We start from the raw sequence: 15,851 nt of genomic DNA on the forward strand, positions 1-15,851 counted from the left end.
TTCTACCAACAGAAGTTAGTCAGATAAAAGCTATTACCTTACATACCTTGTTTCTCTCCTATCCTGGACTGCTAGGATACTGTAAACTTTTTTTTTAGCAAATACGAGGAGAATTTTACAAATCACTATCATACATGTACCAGAAATACAAGAAAAATGTTATCACTTAATGTAGAAAGACATGGTTGCATAACCTAGTTATCAGGTTACTCTGTTTGACAGGAGAATATCAAATTGCAAGACAATCTTTCCTACACAAACCTTGACACATTATTTCTGGCTATTTAAATTGAAAGGCAGTTCTGCTTTAGCTCTTACTAATAAACTGAAGGAAATCTATCAGGCCACTTAACAGTCAAAGAAATTGACTTATGCCTTGTTTTTTTCGTTATGGGCGGATGTGTGCCGCTGTTCAGTTTTAATTCCAGCCTGCAGTTCTCTACCACGATTCCCAATGTCAGTACGCTTTTCATGGGTTTGATTTCAGGTGCTCTTATGCATGAATTATCAAATGATGGTGCTCGCAGACAGTTTGAATTTTACCTTGAAGAAATGATTCTTCCACTGATGGTAGCTAGTGCCCAAAGCGGCGAGAGAGAGTGCCACATTGTTGTGCTTACGGATGATGATGTGGTTGATTGGGATGAAGAGTATCCTCCACAGATGGGAGAGGAATATTCTCAAAGTAAGTCTGATTTTATACTTGTATTGAATTTAGCTCTACCAAAGTGCTTTGTTGACAATGCATCAGTATTAAACTCAGGTACTATCAGAGTTTTACAAGATCCTCACTGCTACTAGTGTGCAGATGATTTGTATTTGGTGTGATGATATGCTGTATCAATTGAAGTCAAGAAAATGCAGCCATGTTAAATTGCACTCTGTTCAAAGACCGGAATAAAATAAAGGACACAAGCAGTTGAGGGGAAAAATACTTTCAAACAGAGCTAGTTGGAAAGCATTTGAAGAATGATTCCCATTTTTGGCCAGTTCTACTTTAAAATGAAGAATTGGTTTACAGAAGATAAATGGATCGAGTGCACGAGCCAGTGTTCTCTTACTTTGTTATGAAAACATTTTTAACATTTTGGTCCATAAATAAGTTAGAAGCAATTGATAACGAATTCCCTTTTGCTCATGCGCAGTATCTTTGTGCAGTTTGAAGTTCCTTTCCAGTCTGAGTACATGGATTCAATTTATTTAAAAAGTTGACTTTTTTGGCTCTAACAAAATAAAAGGCCCTCAAAGGCTTTCTTTAATCTGACACTATGCAAACCTCTCAAGTATCTTTTTTGTTAAAACTTTACCAAAAACTCAGTCAAGGTGAATTTTAATCTTGAGAAACTTGTGTTTCTTCTCTCTCCCTCCCACCCCCCTCTGTATATGAGGGAATGAAAATAGTTTAGTTGAAAATAATTTCAGACTGTATGTGTAGGCATGGCAGAATTTGATTTTTATTTTTTTTAATTTCAACGGAAAATACTAATGTTTATTTTTAACAATTTTTTTATTTTTATTAATTTAAATTTTCACAGTTGGAATTTATAGTCAGAGAATAGAGGGGTCAGACAATGACAGATGTTGAGATTCAAAAAGTTAAAGCTTTATAACTGTTAAAACACATGGTCAACGTGTCATGTCAAAATATACAAAATAAGTAAACTTAAATCACTAAGTTCTCAAACAGCATTTTTCTTTCTTTGCTTGTCTATAAATTTTAATTATTAATGGAAATATTTTTGTCAGTTTGTGTACATGGTGACATTGATGTTTACTGACATTTATCAATAAAAATCTAATACTTCCAAGCCCAAGTATAAGTAATGTCACTGTTCTAGCAGAGCAAAGCAAAGAAGACTGGTCAGACGTCTAGCGATCTTAAGGAGGCAATAACTGTCTCAATTAAAAAAAAAAAAAAAAAAAAAAGTAATGAGTTCTGCTTTACCACCAGGGCTCCACTCCAGCTCCAGGCAAAAACCTGCAGCTCCACTGCTCCGGAGCTGCTCCACGCTCCAGCTCCGCACTCCACTCCAAAGCCCTGTTTATTACACACTCATGTTTTCTCTGGGAATCCTAAACAGCTTGTGAAGGGGTCTTTTTTGTGTGTAAATCTCTGCAATTCCTGTTTTTCGAGAAGTAACATAGCTTGAAAACAGGAAAGGGTCGTGGACTACTAACCTAAACTACTGATTAGTCTCCTCTGTATTTAGTAGGCTACTTGTCAATGGAGTGTCTGCCCTTTTAGGAAACTTTTTTTCTCTAAAAGAAATAACCAAAGCTTAACTCTAATCCACTTGCTAAGTAGATTGCCCTGCACACATGTTAAAATGCTTGCCAATCTGTCCAGCTGCGGAACACATCTTACCTTTCTTGGGATTCATTGTAGTTTAATTTACACTACTGACTCTGCCATGTCTCCATTCTGAGTGCCTTCAAGAAAACATCAGTCTATAAAAACATGAATGAAATCAGTGGGAGAAACCATCCAGACCATCAGTTGACAATACCCTGTAACTGTTTTTGAAAATATGCCTTTATTTTTCTCCTATTTCAATCTTAGTTGACTTATAACATCCTAGGAACTTTTTCAAAAGTTTCAACTGGAATTATAGATTTAAATAGGATGATGGAATATGAGCTCATGATCCACCCATACGGTTGAATTCTAGGTAACTTTACATTGTGGTGTTTATCAACCCCCTCTGGCCTCATTTGTAAACACCTCTTAGACCATCTTCATTGTACAACTAACTAGAGGCTAAAAACTTCCAGTACAACTTTTTATTAATCTCTGAAATGCAATTTCCCCAGTTATTTACAGCACAAAGTTGTATAGATTCTTCAAGTATATTGAAAACAGAGATGTGGCCAAATCAGTTCTGAAGGAAAGGGGGCTCAAGAAGATTCGATTGGGTATTGAAGGTAAGAGTAATTTTCATTGCTTCCAAGCTAATCCTTTGGCAAAGGGTATTTCTGGGCTTCTGCCCCTCTGTACAGCCACTGTCCCTACCTTGCTATATGAGCTATTGTAAGTCAGTGGTATTAGCCTATTAGTCTGTTTTATGGTGGAAACTAATTTGTTCAGCCTGTTGACTTATCTTGTGTCCAAATTCTAACACACCTTCCCACTGCAGAGCTTTCTTTGACTTATCAATGAGTGGATGGTTGAGCTGCATGCTGTGATCTTAATTCTGGATTTCCTAACTTTCAAGTGTTTTCTTTGCAATCTAAATAATCTCATAATGGAGCTTTTTAATGTAAAATTATATATAAAAATATTTCCCATGACCTGCTCACATAGACAAACTGACCCCTCTCATAGTCTTCTATAGAAGAAAGCTGCCATGAGTGGGCTGTGGGGGAAGAGAGAGGAAGGAAGGAATTGGGTCACTCTGAACTGTAGAGAGCTTTAAGGATCTTGTCCTCTGCTGTCTACTCTGCTCGTAGAAAAATAGGAAAAGCTTTTTAAGCTTACTGAACACTGGTTTTCCATAAAGAAGAATTTTGTAACTCAAAAAAGCAGTAAGTCAGATTATGTGGAAATTGTCTAGAAAAATTCTCCCTCAAAAGTAGTTTGAACAGTGTTGGCCAGCTGTATTCATGACGACCTTCTTCTAGCCTAGAAGGGCTGGACTCTGTTCCGTTTAGACCTCATTAGCACAACTTTGGTCAGACAAAGGGTAGCTGAAGTGTTTAGTGTCCCTACATTTTTAGAGCATGAGTGCAGGAACAAGAACTGAGTTAGTCTTGAACTTGGCTCCCAGAAGCCCAGTAGTGGTGATTTAAGGAAAGTGAACTTGGTTATGATCTTAAATAAATAGTCCCACAAATGCAGCGTCTGGGCCCCGCTGGAGACAACTTTCCATACTTAGTAATGAGAAATAAAATATCACTTGACTGCATCTTTCTCTTCCTACCCCCAAAACAAATATGGAAACCAGTTTTGCTTTGCTGCAGAATTTATAGTAATGTACTATTGTCACTAGTCAGTGTTTGAAATGAGGGGAAAAATGCTTGGGACCCAGCCTGGAGAACTCATGACAGTATATTATTGTTTCACCACTCTGGGGGTTCACATCTCAAACCTCATCCCTTGCTCACCAGGCCAACAGTGCTATGAGGGAGCATACCAGCATTCTGTCTGGAGGGGAGAGTTACTAACATTACTTTTGCAGGCACTCTCTTCACTAGGTCTAGAAAGACTTACTTTAGTAGTAAATGGCCTTAGCATTTTTTCCCCTTGGATTTTGGCTAATGTTTATAAGTTTTTGTGTTTGGTTTGTAAACTGGGGAATGCCTGGTGTTTAAAAAACAAAACAACAAAACATGGTGGTGTCGGCATCATTCTGTATGCTAATCTGGAAATGGACTTGCTTATCTACATTTTGTCCCAGCCTTCCGGCTGGGTGGTTGTGCACATGCTCTGAATTTGAGCTGGTGAAGGAGAACTTTGAGCTAAGTAGTACTGGAAACTTTAATTGTCATTTTGTTCTAATATTTTTAGGTTACCCCACATACAAAGAAAAAGTGAAGAAACGGCCAGGTGGGAGGCCAGAGGTGATTTACAACTATGTCCAAAGACCATTCATTCGGATGTCTTGGGAAAAAGAAGAAGGAAAGAGTCGGCATGTTGACTTTCAGTGTGTAAAAAGTAAATCTATTACAAACCTAGCAGCAGCTGCAGCAGATATCCCCCAGGACCAGCTAGTGGTAATGCACCCCACACCACAAGTGGATGAGCTGGATATTCTACCTATTCATCCTCCACCCAGCAACAATGATGTGGACCCGGAGGGACTAAACCCAGCACTCTGATTCAGATTCTTATTCAAACAAAAGCATGCTACTTTGAAAAGTGACTCTCTCTCATACTGCACTGCAATTCCAGCTTTTCTTCATTGTGTAACACAGTGTTTAGGATATTGCAGAATGGGCTTTCTTAGAGACCAAAGGAGTATCTAATCGTGGTTTTTAAAGAGTACAACTAAAACATCCTGAAGTTCCAGTTATGTACATGTATTTGTTTGAGTAGGTTTGCGATATTGGTTATTTGTATGCTGGACTGTCCTTCTCATGCTAGGCCCATCAAAAAACAATGGGATCTGCTGGCTACTGTACATTCAATATTGTTACATGGAAGGCAAAATGCAGAATCAGAATTGATAGTAGCACTTTATGAATGGCTGCTTGATAAATGGATTCTCAAAGCCATGTTTTATAAATGTGTTGCACAATGCTAACTCTAACAAAGTGCTTCTATCAAAATCTTTCTACTCATTTAAATGTAAATAGTTTGCTCTGAATAGATGGATTCTTAAATGTATTGTATATGATTGAGCACAAAATGATTACCACTGGGGTTTTTGGATTGAGGATATTATTAAATTACCCGTTTAACATCCTGCCCAACTCAAATTTCTCCAGTGAATTTTTTCACTTGTTTGTAATGTGAGCTATGTTCAAGGATTGTGAACAACTGATAGGGGGATTTCTCTTAAATTTTGCCTTACTTGAATTTGTTGATGGAAATATTTATTTAGTAAAAGTTTGTAATAAGTGTCATGGAATAGAAAAATGCAGATGGTTCACTCTTCATTTATTAAATGATTGTAAATTCAAGTTTTTCATTCAAATAAAATTTCCATTATTTTAATCAGTTTGACACGAGTTATCCCTTACCAAAGATTATGTATACTAGGTAGAAATTCCAGTGACTGACTGTGCACTTACTCCTTCTCCACCTCTAGTCTTAGAGGAGGAATATAATATGTTAATGATGGAAGGAATGGTGTCAGTCTTCAATTTTTCCCTTCCTTATCAGCCATCAAATACCAATTAGGAATCCCAGCACTGGGGAATCTACCTTCTGAATCAAAATATTAAAAATTGTTCGCATCTTGACACCAACTAGATAAGAGGTTGTATTGCTGGGGAAGCTCCTAGAGAAGCTGTTTCGACTACAGGACATACTTACATGAGGCAAAAATGTCAAACAATCTGTTTCTCCCCCCAAAATAAAAACCTGATGACATTCCTCCATTAGGAAGTCATCGGTTGTGAAAGTAAGGCAATACAGTTAAACTATAATTCTCTCCATTTTTCAAATGGATGCACTTCCAAAGATAGTTCATGATCATTTTTAAGTTACTGGAATTATAGAAGAACCAAATCTATAAAAACGCTAACATCTTAGAAATGTGTATATGAAATTAGCTGAAAGCAATGAGCTGAGGATGAAGCCTTGGGACTGAATGTTTCTCTTTTTTTTTTCCATTTTGAAAGTAACAAGGCACAATCTGTGACTTCTACTGTACTTAAGCGGGGTCTTATCAGAAATTTTTTATTATAAAAAAGTAAATGCTGCATTTTAGAACAAGGGAAACGTATTTATTTTAAAAATATTTAACTGTCTAATACATTACACTTTAACAATATTTATAGTAAAGGATTCTGACAATAAAGAATAAACAGCTTTATGATACAATTAGTATAAGAAATATCCACATGGGGGACTTTTTTGTAGTGTAAAAACACATCATACATCTGAAATGACCGTTTGCATATAAAAGCTACCAATGATAACAGTGCTGAGTTGCACAGTGATTAAAAAAAATTCAAAAAGAACAGAATCCCAAAATATACAATTAATGCAAGCTATACACAGCTAACTAAATCCATAATGCAAGAACACTGTAGCATGTTTTATCTCCACTTTGTCTGAAATGACACATAGTAGGATGAGTTGTGTGTTCTGATATGGCTTTTATGAAATTCATACATAAAAGCTATTCTCATAATCCAAGCTTCACAGACTGTAGAACTCCACCAATAATGCACTTTGATATTCAGATGCTGAATTAATATGTAGCATTTACAAGGGCCATGGTAAGTCGCTAAAATCCACAGGGCCTCCGAGGCCTGCATCTGCTTCCAAAAGACTCATTATAACTGCCATTGCAGCTTCATCGTTGCTGGGGCTGCTTGATCCTTGGTCGTTGTCTATCATATCTATGCCTATGTGAGAGTTCTCCCCTGTGAAAAGTATTAAAAGAAAACTGCAGCAAGCATTTAAAATGATTTTGTATGTTGTATAAAGTGGTTGCTCAGAAAAATGTCAATCGTTAACTGTGTTGGAAGTGAGCATGCTAAACTACATTCTGATAGGTGGCAGGGGGGATGTTTGATGGCAAATGCCCTCTTCAGCATACAGTACAGAGCTGGGAACTCACTCCGATGACCAGAAAAAATCCCTATGGGATTTGTGCTAACTATGGGGCTGAATGGGGAGTTAGTGGAGGACAAGGGCTGTGGGAGGTGTCTGAAAGGGGGAGAATGTCAGGGTGAGCAGTTTCAAGTAACTAATGTGCCAGCCTGGTGGGGGGCCTTGGCCACTTCCAACTCACTCTATTTAAAAAAAATCCAATTTCATTTTTTCAGTAGAATGAGTTGAAAATGGCCATTGGGCTGTTGAAAAGAAGCCGAACTTCTGAAGGATAGTAAGTGAGGGGCTCAAATAGTCCAAGGAAAATGTTTGTGTTGAAAACCATACAGGGTAGATGTTTATAACACTATTTTCTTATCATTTTCCTAGGAATTTTCCTTCATATGGGAAAGATTCATTGTATAAACTACCATTTTATGTATTTTAATTGTTTTGTGAATGAGCAAGAGATCATGCCAGGGTGTGCATAGAGCTGAGGTATGTCAGACACCAGGTAAACAATAGGGTTTGCTGCTATAACCAATTAAGCTGTAACGTATTTATCAGCACCGAGCTTTAAAGGCATTTATTACTAATTTCTTTTTGAAGACTATTACTTGGTCTTTATGTCCTAAAATGTTCTTAAGCCTAATTTTATTCTAGATAAAGTTTTGTGTAAAGATGATGCTTGGAGATGGTTAGAGTTATGTTTGTCATACCTCTCCGAACTACAGACTTTAATTGTATGACTGTGCTTACCAAGAATGGAGGAGTTGTCGGAATATGGATAGCCAGAATTATCCTGGATCTGCCCAGATAGTAAACCAGCAGAGGGAATGTCTGGAGTTCCACCATTCAAAATCTAGAAACAAATGAAAAATGTAAATTTCTAGAGTCCTGTGGTACTCATGCTGCTCTCAGCCTTAACCTATGTAGCACATCTGAAAAAGGGAGGGCCTACAGCAAGTCTTAGGATCCAAACATATGAACTTAAGCTGCGGTCCAGTGAGACTTCACAGCAGGGTACTTTAATATTAATGTGGTGAAGATTGTCTCGCATCTCTCCCCCAATCTACTTGCAAACCAACTTTGTTAGAAGTTAAACACCACCTACAACATAAAATTATCTTAAAATGTTTCATGCTTACTATTGTATCAATAATTTTAAGCCTCAGTGAGGAATAGGCAAAGATTATTTGCCCAGTGAAGGTGAGACGTGTCAAAGCAATGTCAAACACTGGAAAGTAAAGGAACTGCTATAAAAGGCACTGTAACCAATGACCTTTAGATGGCACTGCTGTCTTCAGAAACACCTGCTTTTTATAAACAACATTGCTTAATTTTTTAATTTTTTTTTTTTGCAGCACTGGGTTCTTGCTATGGAATTTCTAAGTTCCACCATTTGTAAATTTCAAATAGAGCCATTTATAAAATGCATTTGAACTCCCACTACACACACCGCAAGGCCAACACTTTTAGAGATTGTAATGATTTTGTCTAACTCCTGATTCCTAGAAGGCGAGTATTTATTTGTAATCTGGGTAGTGCCTAGGTGCTGTGTGAACATACAGTTTACAGTCCCAGCCCTGAAAAGCATACAATCTCTAGTGTAATCCTCTTGCTACAGAGTGCCCTGGGGTTGCTCAGCGTGTTCTGGCTAGTAACATTCCATTGGTGAGTATCTGCATTACAAAGACCCTACCGGATGCCCTGAATAGAGATGGAGGGGGGTTGTTTTTTTGCCCCAACAGGAGCCTCTGCAAACAGCGGTAGCTATGTCCGCAGGAGAGTTTCTCCCGCTGACACAGCATTGTCCACACCGGCACTTAGGTCAGGGTAACTTATATTGCTTGGTGGGGTGGCTTATTCTCATCCCTGAGCAACATAATTTATACCGCCATAAACTGTAGTATGTACGTAGCTTGAAGCACATTCACAGGTAGAGCGTATCATAGAATTCAAATTCCCTAGGAGAAAATACAAAAAGCATAAAAAACCTCTTCCTTGGGAGGAGAACTCACCCCTCTCCAAACTAAAGTAAAATGTTACAACCTCTACCTATATTACATAACAAAACTTAAGTGATTGTAACCAGATGCTGTTTCTCTTGCCCCATGAGCCGCTGTTTGCAAAGGCTCCTGTTGGCTTAGATCATCTGCCCTATTAGCACTACAGCGGCAAGCTATGTAGTGTATCCATAGCTGTAGTTTGAAGGGATTTCTATGCTTCTGATGCCACTGCAGGGATATTTATAATACTAACTTGTTTAAACAAAGAAAGAGTGAAGTACATGGCTGCTGTCACTCACTGATTTGTCTTAAGTAACTTTATTCTCTTTCATAAGCATTTATTGAAAATGGAGCAAATAACTTCTGTTCTCTGTCTGTCATCTAGACCCATGAAACTGATAATCAGCTATAAATTCAGAATTTGAAGTATCAAAATGTTGTGCTCTCTGAGTCACTGTGGTTTATATTAAAGAGACTGCATTGCCAACCTTTTGAAAAGTAATATGAAATCAGCTGTACTATAGTTTACTATTTTGCACTACTTTGAATGCCTGGCTTGCAAACTTCTGTGCCTACTGATTTAACAGCATGATTGTTGTTGTTTTACAGTTATATTTTCCTTTTATACACTGGCTTAGAGATGTGTGAACTGCTATAGTTAGTACACTGCTGCCATTGTGGGTACAGGGAGAAGAAATTAAACTAGTAATTATTAAAATTAAATGTAGGGCACCACATCTGTATTGATTCTTGGCAAGGATATTTTCACACTGACATGTCTGGGTTAATACCTTAGCTATTTAGCTAAAGAGACGAAAATTCACCTCCTGACCAAGGTCATACTTAATCTCTAGTCTCTACCCAACCTTCTTATAAAACCACGATACAGATCAGCATGATTGGCTTTCAATGTTCAAGAGTACAGGACAGGCACAGCAAGGCTTATGTCCATTAGGTTACGTGACTCCAATCTCATTTTCATGACTCCTACAGTTACCACAAACCTAGCAAAAAATAAATCAGACTTGTTGAGTAGAAGCCTGGGGTTGTCATACCCACTCAACTTTGCAGCCTAAATGGATGGATCATCCATAGTCAAATGTATTTGTTGGAATGCAAAATCTAGACGAACACCTAGGTTCCAGGTGGTGATGGCTTGTAACTGCTACATGCTGCCTGAGGTGATACTATCCCAACACTGAAGCACTTTGAGTTTTAGTGCCTGAGCGTATGATTATGGAATTAAATTTTTCATAAAGAAAAAGCAGTCGGCTGCTTTTACTCCTTTTACTTTAGGTAACCACTGTTAAAGGATATACATGTATCCTAATGAAAGAATATAGCTAAATAGTACTTCCAAAGAAGCACCAAGGTTGCATGTAAACTTCTTAGTCTGCTTTCTCAGTCAGGCTCAGCATGTCCATGTCCTTTTCTAGCTGCAGCCCTTCTGTGCCGGGATACAGCACAGCCGGGAGAGGTACTGTGCAGCTCCCCAGCACCCCTGCTCCCCGTGGAAAGCCCCAGCAAGGGGCTTTACCTTCCTCCCCTCTGCTGCTCTGTCCAAAGCCACCCCCCTCCCAGCCTGTGGTGCCAGGCCTCCAGCAAGGGCTCCTCCTTTATGTGGGTGGCAAGTCCCCAGCCACAGGCAGGTTTGCCAAGCGCTTCCTTCCCTGGTTGCAGCCCCAGAAACCTGCCTGCAGCTGAGGCCTTTCTTCCCAAAAAAGTTCTCCATAGGCATCACACTATTGCCAATATCCAAATCTCATTAACATTAAAGTCAGTGGGATGAGACTGGTTCCTGGCAAAATGCTGCTAATAAGCAGAAGTTGTTAATAGCAGCATTGCTATTAAGAGGAATCTACTGTATTTTAGGAAACTTATTTGAAATAATATCTCTACTTTGATAAAAATGCATTTGGGGATGTGAGAACTGGCACACTAAGTGTTCCCTAGTAGGTGGCGCAAGACAATTTTCTTTGAAAGTTGACAATTCTTCAGCAAGAAAGATCTTGTGTTTATTTTCAGAAAGGGCAGAAAACATTATCCCTAATTTCAAAACAATGTCCAAATTTAAATAGCTGACCTAATTTTATAAGTTTACCTACCACCTGCAGCTCTCAATGAAGTAAATAGGAAATGCAGGTGTTCAGCATCTCTGAAAGTCAGATCCCTTCTTTAGTAGCCCCACTGTCAGCATCCATATTTGAATATTTGTTGGTCTGGGTGTATGTTTTATCATATTGAGACAATGTTTAAGGTGACCAGTTTTGTAATAATCTGGAGGTCTCATTAGTAGCTTGTTCTGCTGTAAGCTTCAGACAGTCACTGTACATAACAGAGTTTCTACATGAGAAAGCAAATGAATGGAATAGATAAGAAAACTATTTACTTAATGAGATGAGCCAAACCCAACATGAAGGTGATATCCACTATTGCTTAGCGTGTGTCTTTTGCTTACCTCCAGCAAAAACATGTAATCAGGGCAATGTTCTGCTATTTTCTGGGTCATTCCCTTGAACTGATACAACATTTGCAGTCTTGCATGCAGCATACATTGTTTAGTTCATTCAATAAAGGGACTTTGTTAAAAAAATTTTTAGAAGGGTACTAGAATATTTAGTATTCAGCATGCTTCCTATGGAAGTGCTTTTATTTCTGGAGATATTTAGCACAAGGTTTTTTACCATACGGTTTTTCAATTACCATTTTCACATCGACTCTTGTTGATATAGGCTTTTTTGTTAAGTACCTAATGCTTATGACACAAGGCATAATGGGAAAACATCAATATTCTTGTGTAGATCTCAGAATCCAGATTTATTCTAGCACACTAACACACCAATGCACATGGAAGAATCTGGATATCAAATGATAGAGTAATTTGATACATATGTAAATCCAGCGGTAAAGAGGCAGAATCAGTGTTGGGATATAGCATATAGCTCTTGATGGAATACACTGCTTTACCAGGCAGGACTGAATTAAAAATTCTTGGGGCCCTGGGCACAGAATATCTTGAGTTCCTCTCCTCTTCCCAACAGGATTAAAAGACATCATTTGAAGGATTAACAGAATAAGGGAACATCGCATGCACATATTGGTCTTAGATTGTAAACTCCTTCGGGCAGGGACCATCTTTTTGTTCTGTATTTGTATGGCACCTAACACAATGGTGCCCTGATCAATGACTGGGGCTCCTATGTGCTACAGAAATACAAATAATTAATAATTGCTTTCCTTCCTGCAGCTACAGCCGTTCTGGATAATGGCCTACTTCCTTACTTTTTCCCCACTAGCTGCTCTGGGAGATGGAAGCTAATAGTGGCTTGCAGTTCTATGATCTCTGATTAAATGCCAAGTGGTTTCACCAACAGTATTTTCCACAGCTCCTTGCTACAGAGAAGGCCCCAGGTAATCAGCAGCAAAATGAGCCTAAATTCTGCAGCAGTTTGATTCCAATATGGAGGTTTTTCATTAATTATGAAAATATCAGGACAGTAGTTTCATTGTTGATATTAAATTAAGTTCACACTATTTGTAGTTTTCAGTATGTCATGTTTTTGTACTGACAATGTATAATTGCACCAGAATAGTCTGTGGGAAAATTGGATCTGGACCTGTTGGGGTTTTGTCACCCGAGCAGGTATGTTAAGCATTTTGAGATGGTGCAATAAGCACATGTTGGATGTATCATCTAAAATGATAAATGGTGTTGACACTCTTAGGCCTGGTCTACACTACAAGTTTATATAGAATTTAGCAGCGTTAAACCGCATTAACCCTGCACCCGTCCACACAACGAAGCCCTTTATATCGATATAAAGGGCTCTTAATATCGATATCTGTACTCCTCCCCGACGAGGGCAGTAGCGCTGAAATCGGTATTGCCATTTCGGATTAGGGTTAGTGTGGCCGCAATTCGACAGTATTGGCCTCCAGGCGCTATCCCACAGTGCACCATTGTGACTGCTCTGGATAGCAATCTGAACTCGGATGCACCGGCCAGGTAGACAGGAAAAGCCCCGCGAACTTTTCAATTTAATTTCCTGTTTGCCCAGCACGGGTGACCATGCAATCCCAGAATCAAAAAAGAGCTCCAGCATGGACCGTCTGGGAGATACTGAATCTGATCTCTGTATGGGGAGATGAATCTGTTCTATCAGAACTCCATTTCAATAGACGAAATGCCAAAACATTTGAAAAATCTCCAAGGCTATGATAGACAGAGGCCACAGCAGGGACTCAACACAGTGCTGCGTGACAAGCGTAACGGAAAGCCAAAGAATCAAATGGATGCTCATGGAGGGAGGGATGGGGGACTGAGGACTCGAGCTATCCCACAGTTCCTGTAGTCTCCGAAAACCATTTGCATTCTTGGCTGAGCTCCCAATGCCTGAAGGGTCAAAAACATTGTCCCGGGTGGTTCAGGGTATATGTCGTCGATCTCCCCCTCTCCACTCTCCCCCGGTGAAAGAAAAGGGAAAAAAATCGTTTCTCGCCTTTTTTCAATGTCACCGTATGTCTACTGGATGCTGCTGGTAGACGCGGTGCTGCAGTGCTGAACAGTAGCATCCCCTCCCCTTTCTTTCCTGATGGCAGACAGTGCAATAGGCTTGAAAACCATCCTCATCATCCTGTGAGTGCTCCTGGCTGGCCTCGGTGAGGTCGGCCGGGGGTGCCTGGGCAAAAATGGGAATGACTCCCGGTCATTCCCTTCTTTAAGCTTTGTCTCCTGGAGTTTCAGTCCTGCCTGGAATATCATAGCAGCTGGAGGCTGCCTCCCCCCAGTTTTATCTCAATAAAGTCAGTGTTTCTTATTCATGTATTCTATTATTACTTCATCACACAAATGGGGGGATAACTGTCACGGTAGCCCAGGAGGGGTGTGGGAGGAGGGAAGCAACAGGTGGGGTTGTTGCAAGGGCACCCCCTAGCATGGCATGCAGCTCATCATTTCTGCAGGATGTCTGGGGCTCTGACCCGGAGCGGCTGTGCTCTTTGGTTCTTTAGTAGGCTTGCCCGATATTCTAGGACTGACTCTACCTTTAGACAAAACGTAAAGAAGGGAATGACCTGGGGAGTCATTCCCATTTTTGTCCATGTGCCCCCAGCTGACCTCAGCGAGGCCAGCCAGGAGCACCCATGACAGCAGCAGACAGTACAATAGGACTGGTAACTGTCATTGCCAATTTGCAAAGCAGCAGATGGTACAATAGGACTAGTAACCGTCTCTGCTACCTTGCGAAGGCAAGTGAATGCTGCTGTGTAGCACTGCAGTACCGCGTCTGTTAGCAACATCCAGTAGACATACGGTGACAGTGACAAAAGGCTAAACAAGCTCCATGGTTGCCGTGCTATGGCGTCTGCCAGGGCAATCCAGGGAAAAGGGCGCAAAATGATTGTCTGCCATTACTTTCACGGAGGGAGGATTGACTGACGACATTTACCCAGAATCACCCGTAACACTGTTTTTGCCCCATCATACATTGTGATCTCAACCCAGAATTCCAATGGGCGAGGGAGACTGCGGGAACTATGGGATAGCTCCCCACAATGCAACTCCGGAAATCGACGCTAGCCTCGGTACATGGACACACACTGCCGAATTAATGTGCTTAGTGTGGCTGTGTGCACTCGACTTTATACAATCTGTTTCCAAATACCGGTTTCTGTAAAATCGGAATAATCCTGTAGTGTAGCCATACCCTTAGATTTGAGTTAACGCCCTGTTCAGATTAACTGGAAATTCACACCTCTGTGGAATATTGTTATAGACTTTCTGCAGAAGTTAAGGCTTGTCTGCAGTTGAAGCACTGCAGTTGTACTTTTTCAGCGTAGACAGGAGGGGTTCTCCTGTCAGTATAGGTAATCTACCTCCCCAAGAGGCAGTAGCTAGGTTGACGGAAGAATTCTTCCATTAACCTAATGCTGCCTACATTGGGGGTTATGTCAGTTTAACTACATTTCACACCCCTGCACAATGTTATTTACCCCTTTGCATAACACAAGAAACAGAGATCACCCAATGAAATTAATAGGCAGCAGGTTTAACACAAATATTAGGAAGTACTTCTTCACACAGCGCACAGTTAACCTGTGTAACTTCTTGTTAGGGGATGTTGAGAAGGCCAAAACTACTGGTTTCAAAATATAATTAGATAAGTTCATGGAGGATAGGTCCATCAACGGCTATTAGCCAAGATGGTCAGGGACCCAGCCCTATGCTGTGGGTGTCCCTAAACCTCTGACCACCAGAAGCTGGAACTAGAAAACAGGATAGATCACTCGATAAATTGCCATTTCATTTATTCCCTCTGAAGCATGTGACATGGGCCACTGTTGGAAGACAGGATACTGGCCTAGATGAACCACTGGTCTGACCCAGTGTGGCCGTTCTTATGAAATAATTTTATAAAATGAAAAGTTTAGATGCTGGAGCACAGTTCTGTCACAAGGAGAAGGGGGATTGCATGGCCACAGAATTCTTGCATACAAAGGGTTCTAGAGCATCTGTCCAGAGATTTTCAAAGGCAGAGGTGCACAGAGCCCATTGAAAAATCTAGCCCATAAATGAGATTAAGCAAATACCAATCTGAAGCTTAAGGTATTGTAAATGCATTTATAGTTCAAATAAAGAACCA

At 39.9% G+C, this 15,851-nt stretch overlaps 2 protein-coding genes across 14 annotated transcripts in view; one reads left to right on the forward strand and one right to left on the reverse strand.

The window, feature by feature from the left end:
* The window catches only part of BTBD10 (BTB domain containing 10), a 49,576-nt gene extending 43,923 nt beyond the window's left edge, over window positions 1–5,653 (forward strand). For all 10 annotated transcript variants that reach the window (XM_045012853.1, XM_045012854.1, XM_045012845.1 and 7 more), the window contains 3 exons: window positions 488–685; window positions 2,812–2,922; window positions 4,505–5,653. In XM_045012853.1, coding sequence (XP_044868788.1) covers window positions 488–685; window positions 2,812–2,922; window positions 4,505–4,815 — 620 coding nt within the window. In that variant the 3' untranslated portion in view covers window positions 4,816–5,653. The remainder of the gene's footprint in view (window positions 1–487; window positions 686–2,811; window positions 2,923–4,504) is intronic.
* Window positions 5,654–6,342: 689 nt separating this feature from the next.
* Window positions 6,343–15,851, reverse strand: part of ARNTL (aryl hydrocarbon receptor nuclear translocator like) — a 90,402-nt gene continuing 80,893 nt past the window's right edge. For all 4 annotated transcript variants that reach the window (XM_045012841.1, XM_045012840.1, XM_045012843.1 and 1 more), the window contains 2 exons: window positions 7,961–8,063; window positions 6,343–7,032 (listed from right to left, as the gene is read on the reverse strand). In XM_045012841.1, the coding sequence (XP_044868776.1) occupies window positions 6,872–7,032; window positions 7,961–8,063 (264 nt within the window). In that variant the 3' untranslated portion in view covers window positions 6,343–6,871. The remainder of the gene's footprint in view (window positions 7,033–7,960; window positions 8,064–15,851) is intronic.

This window comes from Mauremys mutica, chromosome 4 (genome assembly GCF_020497125.1).
Source record: "Mauremys mutica isolate MM-2020 ecotype Southern chromosome 4, ASM2049712v1, whole genome shotgun sequence".
NCBI classification, from domain to species: Eukaryota; Metazoa; Chordata; order Testudines; family Geoemydidae; genus Mauremys; species Mauremys mutica.